Source organism: Fulmarus glacialis, unplaced genomic scaffold (genome assembly GCF_000690835.1).
Source record: "Fulmarus glacialis isolate BGI_N327 unplaced genomic scaffold, ASM69083v1 scaffold10197, whole genome shotgun sequence".
In the NCBI taxonomy this organism is placed as follows: domain Eukaryota; kingdom Metazoa; phylum Chordata; class Aves; order Procellariiformes; family Procellariidae; genus Fulmarus; species Fulmarus glacialis.
Genome location: NW_009221303.1, coordinates 97,143 through 113,206, shown reverse-complemented (window position 1 = coordinate 113,206; position 16,064 = coordinate 97,143). Strand labels below are relative to the sequence as shown.

At 45.0% G+C, this 16,064-nt stretch overlaps 1 protein-coding gene across 1 annotated transcript in view; it reads left to right on the top strand.

Annotated features, from left to right (window-relative positions):
• Positions 1 to 15,981, top strand: part of SLC25A26 (solute carrier family 25 (S-adenosylmethionine carrier), member 26) — a gene marked incomplete at its 5' end in the record, with an annotated part of 86,492 nt that extends 70,511 nt beyond the window's left edge. Inside the window, 4 exons of the mRNA XM_009581061.1 lie at positions 1,382 to 1,451; positions 9,612 to 9,676; positions 11,127 to 11,200; positions 15,885 to 15,981. Coding sequence (XP_009579356.1) covers positions 1,382 to 1,451; positions 9,612 to 9,676; positions 11,127 to 11,200; positions 15,885 to 15,981 — 306 coding nt within the window. The remainder of the gene's footprint in view (positions 1 to 1,381; positions 1,452 to 9,611; positions 9,677 to 11,126; positions 11,201 to 15,884) is intronic.
• Between the last annotated feature and the right edge of the window lie 83 nt (positions 15,982 to 16,064).

Genomic DNA, 16,064 nt, shown 5'->3' with positions numbered 1-16,064 from the left:
TTTCTGCTGTGGGTGACAGCAGAATAGAAGCCCATACTGAAAACACCAGGAAAAGAATGGCTAGCATTAAAGAGACTGAAATCCCTTTAGTGCTTTCGTACAGCAGAGCTGCAGCTATTTAGCTGTGGCAGGATACCAAACAACATTGTGGCTGGCCATTGTTGCTTGAACAGTTTGATTTTTAAAACATTCAACTGAAATATAACCAGCAGCCAAGTTGGAAGAAGCAAGTTGCAAGGACAACGTGTTAAATGAAGAGTCAGCAAATGAGAGAAGGGAGTTTTTGTGCCCTGGTGGAAAGTGGCTGTACTGCAGACTGGGAGCCTGAGAGCAATATCTCAGCTTAGCACAGCTATCAGGTTGCTTTCAAGAAGATTTTATGGTATAGAAGTAATACGGCTTTAAAAAGAATGAGATAGTGCCACAGCTATAAAATAAAATTACTGATTTCTCTGTGGTAGCCGTGAGAAGGGCCATGGATCCCATCCCTTTTTGCTCAGCACTGGTCCTCAAATCATAAACCAGAAAATTCTCCTCCAGAGAACTTCCAGTGTTAAGCATTTCAGGAGATGGGAAAGGGGTGATGGAGTGGTGGAGGAGGAGAGAGCAAAGTGACCGTAGCTGGCATAATAAAAACCATCCCAGCATACATTGGCCTTTGTTGCTGATACCGATCTGACTCATCAAACTGTTTGACATGATTCTTGATATGTGTTTTTTGAAAGGCACCATTCTTGGTGGTGGTTTTAAATGTGCATGTTTAAATGATGCTGTGAGTTAAATGGATTGGAGCATGGTGTGTGGGAGCAGTGGAGAGAAGGGTGTGTGGTCCCTAATGACGCCAAGTGGAAAACAGAGACACACCTGCTTTGGGATATAATGGGAGTGATAAGAGTAATTTCTTAACGATGGGGTTTTTTTAGGAGTGCGAGGGGAAGGGTTGGTTTAAGAAATGTAGGAGAGCAAACAGGACTTGTGTCTCACTGCGCTGGGGACTGTTCATTTTAAATGGGCTGAAGTGGTATTGGTTCTTGCATGCTGCCTCCCCGCTCAGTGTTTTGCTTTGCACTGTTTTATTTGCCAAAAAGAAAATAAATTCACAAAATATTTGCAAAGTTGCATGGCCACAGGCTTAAATACATGCATATGAAATCCCTGAAAGCAATTTGCTTCAAGCCCTCCTTAGTTCCAGACATCTTTCTGACTCCATCTGCTCGTTCAAGTACACAAGTTCCTTGGGAAAAATCACTTATTACATCACTGAAAAATGCCACAAAAATAGCTTTTCACTTAAGTTCCCATCCTTGGAGTTAACTCACATGGGGATCAGATAGATTCAAACATTTAATAACTTTTTATTTTCCTTTCTCTTTAAACACAGGATCTCTGGTCATGGAAGCGGGGTCACGTGGTGGATTCTTGGCAGTCAGCAGTCTGTGGAGCTTTTGCAGGTGCAAAGGATTATATGTTATACTGGGAAAGACTAAAGAAGAAAGGGAAAAATGTGCAAATCTATTAAGTATAGCAGAACAACATTCCTTTGTAATTCAAGTTTGTTTAGAAGAAAACGGATCCAGTTGTTGTCTGGAAATAGGAAAGTCAGCAAAGGAGAGAGAAGGGGTAAAAAAAAAAGACTCAAACAGGGTGTCTGTTTGAAAGACAACCAATTTGTTTTTGACAAATTTCTGTTATTTAAAAACCAGGGGCCTGTCAGTCAGGCTTTGCGATTATTTCAAAGTTGATTTGTAAAATCCTCATCCAGGAGAAACTTTGCTTGGGTGGGGGTTTGTGCAGCTGTCTGCTCTGAGCACTTCCCCAGGGGTTGAAGTGATTGCAGCAAGAGGCCATGATTCACCATTCATGTGACAGCTCTGACAGCCATGTAGATTAACTAGAGTCAGGAGAGCAGAGGCTAGCACTGCACAGCCCGGAGGCAAAAGCCTTCCGCAGCAAAAAAAAACGGAGGACGAAACATCTGGGCAATCTCCAGACACTAGAACAAGAATAAAGAGTGGCAGAATACAATACTGCACTATTTATTACCAAACAAGCCAGAAGTTAATTGAATTCTTCAGTAGGCTTCTTGCTTGATTTCAGCCTACTGTAGTTGTTTCAAAAAAAAAAAAAAAAAAGAGAAAAAAAAATCAATTAATGACTCATCAGTATAGCTGACAAGTTTGAGGGAGGAGAGACTCAACTGTCTTAATAGAAAAAACAGATTAGTAGTTAAGAGATGGATAGCCAGAGCTTTTCCCCAAGGAGCTAAAACACATTTTGAGATTCCAAACCAGTAACAGAGTATGTGGAAAAAATAAATCCTGTTTAAAGAGAAATTATAGCTTTTCTTGAAATAGAGATTATCAAAAGCAAAGCTTGTTCTTTGATGGCTTACAAAATCAGAGCTATTACATCGTATGTAATTTTTTTAAAATAAGCTCTGTTAGGGGAATTGAAGTATTAATAGCAGCAGAATTCCAGCAGAGACTGAGGCTTCATTTTGATGGGCGCTGTAACTGCACGACTAAGAGAGGGTGCATGGCTGTAACTGCACACGGTTTAGTAGATTGGGTATGTGAGCTGTGAGGGAATGGTTTAGGTAGAATTGATTCCATTTGGGGACAGAGGGAATATTTTAGATGATCTCTTGTGGTCTTGCCCAGCTGTATTTTCTATGTTTATGTGATGGGAAGGGAGTTTTATTCTGCTTAAAATTTGGTCTACTATTGGATTTTACACTGACTTCATCAAATCCATGCAAACAAAATCTGAGCAATTGAAGCAGATCGTTCATTTTTGTTTTGAAACAAAACAAGCTATCAGACTAAAAATGCTTTAAAATGCAATCTTAAGTCTGCAGGTGTGATAGGGGATCATTAATTTAGCTCTGTTGATTTCTTTACAGTCAGATTGATACAATAACTGAAATAACTGTGTTCAGGCATGTTCAGAGAGCTGGAAAGGTTATCTGATTTACCCAAGGCCTTGCGGAGTAATTTCCTGAAGTCCAATTTGGTGCCTCAATTGGAAGTTTAGCCCAGTGCCTCCATTTCTTCCTCTGTATGTCTTGATTCTGACCAGTTGTGCTTGGACATGCTACTCTTTGATGGATGTGCGGTAGTGTCCGCTCGCTTTCTAGCAGAAACGTTGCAGAAGGAGCTTCCAGAGGCACAGTTGTGCATGAACGCTTCGCTGCCCTTTGGCAGGCACTGGGGAGACCTAACGCTTAGTGCTGAAGGACACACCGGGTCCTCTGTGGAGCAGCACAGAGACTTCCACGTTCATGGTGGTAGTAGATGAGGTAATTCAGCCTGGATGTCTTCATAGGCTCTATTGCCCAAGCATAAATCTTTGCAGAGCTGGAGTGCTATTTTGTAGATTGTGTTGTAATTGGTGATGATACATATTCTGCATTATCCTTCTAGCTTCACTTCCTCCAGCCTGGTTTTCCTTCTTTGTTCTTTCTTTCCCCATTCTTTCCTTTTCACCAACAGTATTTTAACCTTTCTCTCTCATGTCTCCTTTGAGACCTGCTTCAAAACTTAGGAGGTTCAACCCTTTTTGGATCAGAACCTTCTCCTTCCATCTCCATTGCCTCCCTCTGCAGACGTATAACAGGCAGGCCCTGTATTGATCTAATCCGGTACTGCATCCATTCTGTTTCAGTGAAAATATTTAGCCGTCTTGCTGAATGGAGGCAGTGGAAAAATAATTTCCTGCTTTCTGAAGAATGGATTCCACAGTTAAAAATTAACTACCTACATATAGCTTCAAATGAGGGAAGAAAAACCAGACCAAACTCTTTATCCCTTTCTTTCCACCCCAAAACAAAGCAATCAAAACCTCACCAGTACCCTGTGAATAAAATAAGATGGATATGTGCATCCGAGTGATTTAAAATCATCATGTAATATAAACCTTAAAAGGAGAAGATTATCCAAAAAACAACCTTTAAACACAGAGATGCTGTCAAATGCCACCATGGTAGTAGTGGGATGGTGAAATCACACAGACATGCTTTTCTCCTGTGTTCTTTGCTTGAATTCAATACTTTCTAAAAATACGTTAGAGGTCCTGAGGGGCAGAGTAATAAGCTGAAACAAACTGAAAGAAAAGTCCTGTTTGGCTTCCCTTTATGGCGCGCACACACATATATGTGTGTGTCTATGTGTGTTGGTTACTTCCTAGCTAAATCATAACTGATTATTTGGCGAAGACAGAACAAAGAGCAACAATATATTGAATTTCGTCCCCAGTGCCTGTGAAATGGCAGTGATTTCAGCCAAAGTGCTGTGAGAGGCCCGGCTCTTCCTTGTTGAGCGCACATGTGTAAGATGTATGTATGCGATCCATGGGCTTTTTATAGAAACGTAATAGGCATGAGCATAAATATCAGAGATTTGGAATCCTCTCTGTTTCATCTGTTAATAATTTAATCCCTGGAGGCCTTGTCCAGCTTTATCATCATCTCTGGTGTCTTAACTAGAGGAGATGTTTGGAGCAGTCGGGGAGTGAGAGAAGGTGATATCTGGGCAGTCGGTGGGGAGGAACCCAAGGGTAGATGTACATGGTATTTTAAACCCAAGGTTGCATTTGAACCAAACCTTGCCTCATGCCTGGGCTGTTTGGACACCAGTCCAGATTTGGGCACTGGCTTTGGCAGGCTGGAGGCAGAGGAGGGAAGCATGTCCCCATGCTGCAGGCAGGCCAGGCATGATAGTGGTTGCACCCCAAGCCAGAGTCTTCTCTGGGCTTAGGCTGTCTGTCTGGACCACTGCATCCCAACCCTGCAACGTACCAAGGCAGGCTGTCCCAGGAGAGCCTCTGGGTGGTTTTTGTATGCCCTGTGTGGAACTGGGCCAGTGGCAAGGAAATCCTGCCATTGGGCATTGGCTGTTGGGAAAGCAAAGTCCTGCCCTGGAGCAGTGGGGCAGCTCCAGCTTCTCAAAGAACCTGAGCATCCATTTAATGTGATTGAAAATTGCCTCTGTTAAAGACGCCTTCTTTCTCCCTACTGTAAAAAACTGTGGCTTAACATTAATAATTAATGCTCTGTGGTGACAAAGTCACCGAGAATGGAGGTGCAAGCCTAGTGAATAATAAAGCACTAACGAGAGCTTTTTGCACATTAACAGGGAAGACTTCCCATCAGTTTTGTTTTGATCTAATCGGCTCTGACAAGATTACACACTGTGTCTAAAAGCCTCTTTAACTCTATAGCTCTGAATAAATTTTTGAATAGTTCTCAAGATTTCCCTGCAGTGTCTGCTTAGACCATGCTTCTAACCTGAATTGGTTATATTGCTGGAGGAGCAGTGCTTTGCCTCTTGGTATTTCTGCTGAAATTCAAAGAGGTTCTTGGGTTTCTTTGCTCTACCATTGGTGGGTGTTGTTCCCACAGTGATAAAGGACCAGAATAAACTTCCTCTCAAAAAAATTTAATGTAATACCAATAAAATAAAAGTTCAAATAAGAACTGATTGATTAAAGAGTTCTGAAAAAGACCGTTTATGAACTTGGAAATCAGTCAGTGTAAGAGGATGCTGTGAGGTTTAGTATTGGACCTGTGCGATTCAGTTTTTCAACCCAGATTTGGGATTCAATCCTGAATCGGTCCTGGGTAACCTTCAGATGTCAGTACAGAAAATAGTAATGAGGACAGGCAATAATACAGCTCAACCTGCATTTTCTTCTTTTCCTAAGGTGGGCTAATTCAAACAAGGGCATTAGTCAAGCACAAGTTCCTGTCTCTTGAAATGAGCTTGACCTACCAAACTGGGCTGGTGTTGCAGAAAAGAGTGCTAGGGGTCTGGCCAGATGACAGAAATACAGAATCAGGAGGAGCCCCTGTGATGGCCTGAAGGGTTCCCTTGACTCTTTAGAAAGGGTGAGGAGAAGTTAAAATGGTACTGAAAAAAAAGATACGGGGACTGAAGAAGAACTTGTTTTCCTCCCTTCATAGGATCTTATTTGAGGAGTGCATCAAAGAACCCATGAAACATTTTCCTATAGCAGCAGCAGCAAATTCTGCAGGCAGCCACCTTACTGCGAGGACCTAGGGTTATGTATTGTTCTCAGGTGAAGTATTTCACTCTATTCTGATGCTTCTCAATTTTCATTTGCATATGACAGCTAAAAAGGATAGGAAATGCCAGCAGGAACCTAGGGGAATATCTTAAGTCTTCAAGACTTTTTGTTCTTATTGCCAAATAAAGGTAAAGCATTCTCTGCAGATGTCTGTCACTAGCGCTTCCATCAAGAACTGGTCACTGGGAAAGTGTGAGTAGCAGAGGGATTTTCTGCTTAACACCCTGAGTTTGGTAAAGTTTAGCTGCTCAGCTGACGTGTGAATATACAGTGTCCATTGTAACTTCTTGGGAGACAGGTGATGAATTTTCCACTACAGCATGAAGTTTTATTTTCCCAATAGAGGACTTTGTCACTCTGCTAGAAGTATTAACAAGCCAAGAGCCTTCTCACTTGTGAAAATCCATCTTTATGTCTACTTGCTGAGCCCAAGTCATCACCAGATCCTTCTAGGGCAAGGGAGAAAGGAACCTTCTCCAGGAACGAGTTGGTGAGTCTGTCTGTCTGGGTGCAGACTGCCTGCAAAGGTGCCTTTTTCTCTGTTAGCTCTGCAGAGAAGCTGGAATGATTAGGAGTGTTAACACTGGCTGTGTCTGGGCCTTTCTTGCCCACCTGATACTTTGATACCTGCTTTTCCTGGTTGCTGACTAGTTGAGCAGACTCCAGGCTTATGTGGCAGTTCTAGCAGGAATAGACTAAAGGAGTGATTTAAAGATGTGTTGGGCCTTACTGTGTACTAGACAGTGCAGTGCACAGTGCACAATAGCCCTCCTATTTTGAAGGAGTAGACTCTGGCTGTACTAGTTTGTATCTGTTGTATTAATCTGATGATTGGAAACAGTCATGGTTTAAGTTCCTTTACCCAGCTAGAGTAGGTTGGACTGAGCAGTACCTCACTAGCGCTGTAGCCTGTTCTTAGATACCTGTGTACTAATGTTGAAGAGGTCACTCTAAAATTACCTTGGACGTTTAGGGTTAAGGCTGGAGCAAATTCATTTTGTCAGACTCACTGCCTTCAATAAAATGCAGTTCCCAACAAATGCTAGCTTTAATCTTGTGTTTTTGTAAAGCATACACAAACTTGCATTTAATTTAGCCGCTATCCTGCTGCTTGTTGTGCTTATGAAGCATTTTATTGTTGCTGTTGTCATTCTGAATTGATTGGTAAATCTGTACCAAATACTTCCCAGTGGATGGAAAAAGAAGCATTGAAATGTTAACAAAAAAGCCTGAAAGATCCAGATGTTAGCTGGGGAAAAAATGAAAACCAATCAGCCTTGATTAAACCTTTTAGATAAGAATTTGGGAACATCATATCAGGATAAATTGTGTTTGTTCTAATCACTCTATCAGCCAAGATTGAAGCTTCTGCCAGTAAGAAACTGTTAGAAACAAATGCATAAAAAATTACCAGGATGTGATAAGGGAATTAAAGTGTTACTGTCAACTCTATAGCTGAGTGATGCATTGAGATTTTTTGCTTGATACAGGCCTGACAGCCATGTGGTTCACTGTTTAATTTTATCTTGGTCTGTGGGCAAAGGAAGGGCTTCTACATCCAGACTTGTAAAGCCACTATTTTCCATGGAGATTATTTTTACTGTTCTAAAAATACATTGTTGAGTACCAAAGTTTCTATCCAGACCATTCTCTCAAAGCCTTTGGGTCACTTACTCAAAAACTGGCTCACAATAAAAAGATTTTTGACCTTAAAGAAGGTCCAAGCATGGGCTGGACTTTAGTTTAACTTGGTCATAGTTTCTGCTTTGGCTTCTTGAACACAACCCATTTTTCTGCTTTTTAGTGAGGTATCACTGCTAGAAAGCTTCCGGCAGAGTGAACCGGATGGGCCGACCTTACGTGAGCAGCAGCTGCTCCTAAACCCAGCGTTTTGGGCTGTTCGCTAACTTGGCTTGCCTGCTATTCTTGTTTGATATCCAGGGGACTGCACATGTGCCTTACTGCATCTCCTGAACTGTCACGGGACATTCCTTAATTAACTGTAAGAAGTCAATGTAGGGTGCCAGCTGGCCCAACCTCCTTTCTGACATAAAGCAGGGTTTTAATATGTTAAAGCTAAGGTGGTTGAGAGAAGAGAGATGCAGGTAAAAGCACAAGCCAGTGGGGAAGATGGATTTTTTCATTACTTTACAGGTTTTAAAAGAAATGCTTTTCCCCTCTCCCATCCCAAGAAAAAAGAGATCAATTTTTCTACATTCCATAAAACTTGGAACAGAAAATAGATTATTTTTAGCTTATTCCCTGGGTACTGTGTAGGCTTCAGTCTTTGGAGTCACTTTGTTCCCTGCTGTAGCAGATACAGGATTTATACAAGCTCCAGAGAAAAAAAACAAGAGGAAGAAGAAAGAAAGATTTCAGAACAAGTCTCTCTCTCTTTTCTCCCCCCCTTTCTTCCCCTTTCTTTCTTCACTTACTGCTGGGCTGCTTCTGCATTTTAGAAGTTTCCTTCACTTTGGCTCCTCCTCAGCATGAATTACTTGCTTGAAATGTTGTGAACTGAGGAGGGAGAGAGAGATTAGAGTTAATTTTAGGATGGGGAAATAAGGCAAAGGGAATAAGATCCTGGGAGAAAAAGCAGCGAAGCTGGTCCCTAGATAGCACAGGAGGCCAGGCTGTAGCCACAGGGTTAAAATATGGAGACACACACACACACACGTTTGTGGGTGAGACATGCAGATGGATAAGCTGAAGATTTCTGGCTTTCAGGAGGAAAGCCACAGCTGAGCTGGCTGCTCCAAGTGAAAGTAATGAGCTCCAAGGGTGAAGTTTGGGAGTGATTAGAGAGAATAAAAATATCCGTGAGGGGAAGATGGCACTTGTGGCAGCAGATTTCTGACAATTTCCAAAGACCCTTGGGCAGCTTCACATTGTTGTTTTCCAAAATGGAGCTGATTTCATTCGTTGGAGATGAGCTCCATCCCAAACACTGGCTTGTCTTTTTTCCTTGAAACAGAATCCCAGGTCTAACAGTTGAAGTCCAGATCCAGTCTGTCTGTATCTTCTGGATAGCTTTGCCCCTGAAGCATGTGTGTTTCAGATGCAGAGCATCTTTCTTCTCTTTCTATTTTTCTAGCATTTGAATGGTCAGACTTTAATTCTCAAGGCAGAGCACAGTGTGATGAGCTTATTTTCCGATCTCTGCAAACGAGTAAGCAGGTTCTTCCTTTCAGACTTGTCTGTAGGTGTTGGAAGTGGAATCCATTATCCTTACGACCTTCATATGTTCACATATGTACAGAGTCCAAAATAAAAGGACAGTAATCTCAATGGGGTGTTTGGATTTACAGTTAACTAATATAGAGCTGTTTTCCTTAAGTCAACACACAGGAATAAAACACTCTGTGTACAGACCTTCAACAAATGTACCTGGACTCTGACGTGAGGAAACATGCTGTAGGCATTAATAATGGAGCAGTGTTGACAACAGTCATGGGAATTATAGGCAGTGTGGCATTCATATTCAACCAACAATGTCTCACTTGTGTTTGGTATTTTAATTTGCTCAGGTGGATTTGCAGCTGCAGTCACCACACCTCTCGATGTAGCAAAGACGAGAATTATGTTGGCAAAGGTAAGAGCAAAGAAGGCCAGCAGACACACAGGTGAATGGCTTGGGTAGTTCCAGAGTTTCTGTATGGTCATTACAGAATGAAATCCAGCACCTATTAATAATGATTTCTGCTCTTGTCCTCGAAGGCAGGATTAGATGTGAACAGGTACCGCCTGCAGAACTAATCAAATTGTTGTGTTCCTTTCTGCGTATTGCTCTTCTGGTCCTTTCACAAAAGAGCTGAGAAGGGCTTGTGCTAGAGTCTTGCAGAGTCTCGTGCAGTGTCTTTAGGAGAAAATCCTCGCGGAGTCAGATGCCCAAAGTTAAACTTCCTATCAGGGATTTATTCCTCTGGTTTTTTGATAATGGTTGGGCTTGAGTGTGTGTGTGTGTCTTTTCTGAGGTGGGCTTGGCACCGGATTTTCTGTTCTAAAATTTTAAGGCACAGAGATCATGATGGCTTACATCTGCCAACCAGGGCAGAAGGAAGATTGCTTATAAGATCAGTAAGTTTAGTAAGTAGTTAAATTGCTAGTACGTTTAGTGTTCCTGTCATCATCTTGCTGACCTCAGAGCAGAGCTAAGCAGCCACATAGCTAAAAGCCTTCGTCCCTTCCCTGCCGTGAAAAGAGCTGTTGTGTTGGCAAAGGTCAGGCATCCTGGAGTTTGTATGGATGGTTTTTACCCTATTGCTCATGTCCCTCAGTATGGGGATGCTTCTTGTTGATGCCATGCACCTCCCCAGCCAAGTCACGCACATCTGCGCTCGCCATGTTGCTATGTGGTGTATATCTCATTGCTGGGTGTTGTACCTGTTGCAGCTTCTTTGCCTTTGGATAGTGTGGGTGGTAAAACTGTCAGAAATGGCTTTCATTTCTGTCTGCCGCTGTGCTGAGCAACCAGGTCTGCATTGGTAAGGGAATGATGGTGCTTTGGGATGTTCTGAGACCATTCAGACAGCATCTTTGTATTAGTTATCTCTCACTAACTAGATCACACATGAAATTTAATTGTCTGTAGTCCTGCTGTTTGTCCTCTGTTTTGCTCTCAAGGCAATTTTCACTTGCAAAACACTACTCGTGTTTTTTAAGTAAACCTCAAGGAAATCCTCTTGCAGTGAGCAGCAAAGTCGCTTGTTGGTGCTTTGAGAGTGTGTTTTTATTAAATCCTTACTCCAGTGTCAGCTGCTGGACGTAGAGTTGAGTGTCATACAGAAAGGACTGGATACCCAGTTCTGAACTAACCAGCTCTGTGACCTCGAAGTGATCATTTTGTTCTTTTGTGCCTCGGTTTCCCTTTCTGCCCTTTGCCTTATTCCTGGAGTCAAGGAGCTTTTGCCTGTGCCTGGGGTAAGGAGGTTATTAGGATGTCTGTAACTGCTGTAAAGTAGCACTAACCAGGGACAGGGTGCTCAGTAAATAACTAAACCTCTCTGCCAGCAGTTTCCAATCTCTCTCTTTCTGTGGTGCAGGCTGGTTCCAGCAATGCTAGCGGGAATGTTCTGGCTGCCCTCGGTGGCATCTGGAGGACACAAGGCCTTTCAGGGTAAGGACATGCTGCAGAAGCACATTTCGTGTGTTGTTTCTTTGTGTTGGGGGCAGGAGAGAATGGGATGGGCTGCTTATATTTAAATCCTGTGATACAGAAAAGACTTTTAATTGCTGTACCCATGGTAGCTAGGAACAAGAAGGTCCCTCCAGAGAGGTCTAGTGTCCTCGCCTTAGCACTGGCTGTGAGCAATGTCCAGGGAAGAGCACAGAAACGGGTCATTATTGGGGATTTATCCGTGGTACAATCTCTAAGCTTAGCTCCAGGCTTTGGAGGTGAGGGTGGCTTTGTGTTTAATGGACTTTTCTCCATCAATGTGTGCATTTGTGTTTTGTAGCCATTTAAACTTTGGGCATGCACAATGTGTTGTGGCCGTGAGTGCCACAGATTGATCGTGAGGTGTGTGAATCACACTGCCTGAGACGTTAGGGAAGGCCAACATAGGAGCCACATGTCCCTTACGGACAGTTTTTTTTTCCTCCTGGCAATTTCCTACTGATTTGAAAACACCAGCAAGGTTCTCCTCTGTTCCTTTATATTCGCTGTTCTTAACTGTGAAGGGTGACGGAGCACGCGATGCCAGTGTGGTGCCGGCAGCAAGGACAAGCTGAAGCAGAAGGAAGGGAGCCATGTGCACCCTGACTTGTCCTTTGAGCCTCCCGTCAGGTCTGGCCTTGAGCATGTGCCCACTTGGATTTCTCCAGTGAGGCACTTGTTGCAAAAATGTAAGTTTTCTGAGATGGCTTGAGTGCAAAGAGTACGCCTGAGCAGCCGCATAGCAGCTCTCTGGCTGCTTTCCTACTGTGACCAGGGTGTAGACATGTTCTGGGCTTTCTGCTGACTGGTGGGGGAAGTCTGGGGTGATGTTGATCCAGTCTCTTGGCTGCCTTGCTTTACCTGTTCCTGAAATGGAGAATTGCTCTTCTGACATTGGAGCGGTGTTGTGAACAAAAAGTCCTCTGCTAGTGTTGGTAGAACATTTTGAGGTGTTATGGGCTTATAAATTATTATTGATTTTTACAGACACCTGCTTCATTTATGCCATCTCGCCCTCTTTGAGTGCGTGACTCATACCGGTTATTGGCCATTTGTAGTGAATATACGTCTTAAACAACTCCTCCGGTCCGTGAGCCTGTGCTTCCTTTAGTAGGGTTTGTGTCCCACCTGCCCTTGGCCTGGAAGAGAAACAGAGGTTTTTTTAATGCTTTACTTGGGGCTTTTCACTGTAATTTCTCACAGGTTTTCAATCCGCTTGATGTGGCCCATACTTTCAGGGTGGTGTTTTAACATTTGTAAACTGTCGCTCGAAGCAGCATGCACATCGCAGCTTTGCGGGAGATAATTTTCCCTTAACATCTGATCTCTGCTCGCACAACTAATAAAAGTTCAATCCTCTTTCTACACATGTGGGAAATAATTCAAAACAAATTGCAGGAAGTTCCTGAACACCGATTCCAGGAAGACGTCCAGCTGTGCCCCCCGGCAGCGCTCAGAGATGGGTTGTCTCAGGTTTGCACTTTGAGGTGACAAGGTGATGTGGCGGTAGATGAGTTTTGGGTGGTGGACTCTAGGGCATGTTTTGAAATTGACTGGGAGAGGTGAGGCCACGTCTGCTGCTGATGGCAGTTGAACTCTGAAGGGTGTGAAGAGGCATGGATTTGGCTGGGGAAACCTCCCCCTTTCCCCAGCCAACAGCAGAAAATAAAAATGTATGTTTGTGTTCTTTTCAGGGTGTTTCAGCAGTGCCCTTTTCTAAACAACCCAAAATTAAACTCTGCCTAAAGATAGTACCCGTGGACTAGGACCAAAGCGAACACAATTCAATTGAAATCAAAACAATAAGCAATCTGGAGAAAAAGTAACATGTAAAGGAGGCCAAGCTGCGTCAGCTGCAAGGAAAAGGAAGAAAGTCTTGGGAAAAATAAACGCAGAGGCTGCCATGCCTGCTGCCAATTATAAATCTATTAATCAAAAACAATAAAAATGTCGGGCTTTTTTGGCCAGTTGCAACATGAAATGATTTATGGCTCCTCTAATAAATCTCGTAGTTGAAGAGGAGGAATTCTGAGGGCAGAAAGACACATTGCTTATTGCCACCTTATTAAAACCAGAGCGCAGGGCTCAGCTTCCTGGTCTGCACCTAGTAAATCCCTCTCCTTCACGCCAAGAAATTTTACATCCCTTTCTGTCCGGGGAGAGCCAGGCCTGCAGCGGAAGGTAGGATAGGGATGGGGTGAGTGGATCTGTGTGCCTCTTCGCTCCTGCCAGCAGGGTAGACGAGCCATTCATATGAAAGCAGGTTTACATCTTGTCCGACTGCTTTTCACGCAAGGAGGTGGTGGCATTTGAAAGCTGTGGATGAAACTTCACAACTCATTGGTGAGAAAGACGAGTGTTATTTGACTGATAAATCTGGTGAGATGGCTTGTCGCAGCATGTGTGTAGATGGGGACAGAGCTGGCAGTTTGCACCAGCCGAGCTTCCCCGTCAGAGTGGACATGGCACGGCGGGCACAAACCACACCGCTCTCCGGAGCCGGATCTCGCCAGTGTGAGTGGCAAAAGCAGCCCCGGTGCCCAGGGCTTGCGGCTTTGCAAAACACAAGCTGCCCACAGGAGTGAGCTCAGTGCAAAGCTGTAGTCAGATGAAAGTGATGTTTTTTCTTAGCATGGCCACATCTTTGGTCTGGAGAGTAATACGGACTCTTTTGTGGCCGAGCATGCAGCACCTCGTTCAGCGCTGGCCCCTCCATGCTGTGTCTAGGCCCTGCAGTGCCTCTTCCAAAGGGTAGCTTCAGGGGTCCGGGCTAGTCTCTGTTGAGAAAGAATTTGCTTTGGGTTGCCGAGTTGTGGCCCAAAAATGTCATCTTTGCTGCTGGAACCATGGGAGTAGGTGTATTGCTGGGCTGGGAACCCTGAAACGAAGAGCCGCACCCTGGAGGGCATGCACGCTGTTGGGGGGGCACACGGTGTGGGTATAACACCTGCAGCCAGGCCTCACCCTGGGGTTTAAATGTGATTCCCGGATTTGTGACCCCTGCCGAGCCGTTCCTCGCACGGCTGGGGAGAGCGTGATGCGTCTGTACCTGAAAGCTTGCGTTTGGTCTTTCCCAGTCGCTGACATGCTGTGCATTTATTGCAGCTGTCGGTGATGAGAAGGCGGGGGTGAAGCCCTCCAGCCCTTGGTGCTGGATCCGAGCAGTAACTGGGATAGTTGCTTAAGCAAAAGGGAAGACCAAGGCAGGGAGAGAGGAGTGGCAGGGTGCCAGGTGAAATCTGTACAAGCAGATAGCAAATACAAATAGATAGCAGACCTGTGCCCACTGGCGTGGATTCGAGAGGCCATGGGTGGTAGGTGGGAAAGAGAAGCTGGGGAGACCAGGGCCAGGATTCTTGGAAGTGATGGTTAGTAATAGAGGTTGCCAGGGATGCAGCTTCTGGGTAACTCAGTTATCTGCCCTTGTTTGTGTAATAGCTGTGTCTTGAGTGGGCTGTTCCGTAAATGAATGTCTGCCACTGCTCCTGTAATGAGGGCTGCCTAATTCGGGAGAAGGATGGTGCGCGTTTCGCGAGCGATGCTGCACCATAGGATTTACTCTATCAGCGCTCTGTCCATACATGCCTTGTACAAATTACTGTGTTTTAAAGCTGTCATTATGGTAATAGACCCAATTGCTGTCTAGTAAAGCCATAAAATGTTTCCATCTGCCTGTGTGCTCCAGGCTCCTTAGCAAAGCTCATTACAACGAAAACCAGTTACTGCAGCCAGAGGTTTCCCCAGCACAGCGTGAGTAGCCGGGCGCAGGCAGGGAGCAGAGAGCTCCTGAGCAGCCCTGGGAGTGGTGCGTCTCCCACGCAGCCCGGTCTCACCAGGAATTACACCTTGTCCCACCGTGGACACTCTCCTAGCAGGACCATACAGCGTGCGGAAAAATCCGAGGATAGCGTCCCCGCGGAGCTCAGCCAGAGCGTGCTGCGAAGGGCTCCTGCCGTGTAGGCGATAGATCGGCGGGGGGATGCCAAACAGATTCGAGCCTAATGTTTAATCCTTGCTTGCAACAAAGGAAGCCTGTAATCCTCTGGGAGGATACACTGGCCTATCCTGATGTTGTTAAACCAACTATGAGCTTAGATGTGTCGAGCAATTGGCTTTGCACGAGTTTCCTGTTAACTTCCAAGAACTATTAGGATCAGGGCACCTAAAAATTGTGGCAGCTGAACACGCAGCCGTTCCTGCTCCCTCCCTGCTGGCCCCCGTTGGATGTCATTGGGAATGAGCCGCTGCGGTGAGCAGGGCTGTCTCTGCGGCGGGGGAGCTCCTGGCAGAGAGAAGGGGTCCCTCTGCCGAGGCTGGATGGGGGCAGTGGAGGCTGGGACGCTTCCCATCTGTCTGTGGCCTTTTGTGGCGATGTGTCTGAGCTCCTCTTTCTGCAGCGTGGCCTGTAGCCTCCTGCACCTTTGCTTCCGCACCTGAGGAGTGTGGAGAGGGGTTAAAAATCACAAGGCTTGGGAGTACTCTGTTAGGGAAGCCCAGACAGGTTCCTTCAGTGAGCAGCAGGGTGGGATTTAAGAAACCAGCAAGAGAGAATTTTCCTTGGCTTTGTTTCCCAAAGCCCCTGCAGCCAGCCATGCAGCATCCGCTCCTCACTCATCCTCTGAAATCCCCTTTCCTTCGCCTTCAGCTTGTTTGCAGGTGTTGTCCCACGGATGGCAGCCATCAGCCTGGGAGGCTTCATCTTCCTGGGGACATATGAGAAGACTCGCCAGCTGCTGCTCTGACCCAGCCCGGCTGGTCCTGCCGGTGGCCGCCGAAGAGCTGGAGAAGCCGCCGAGGTGGAGGAGGAGTCCGCCCGCCAACGCAG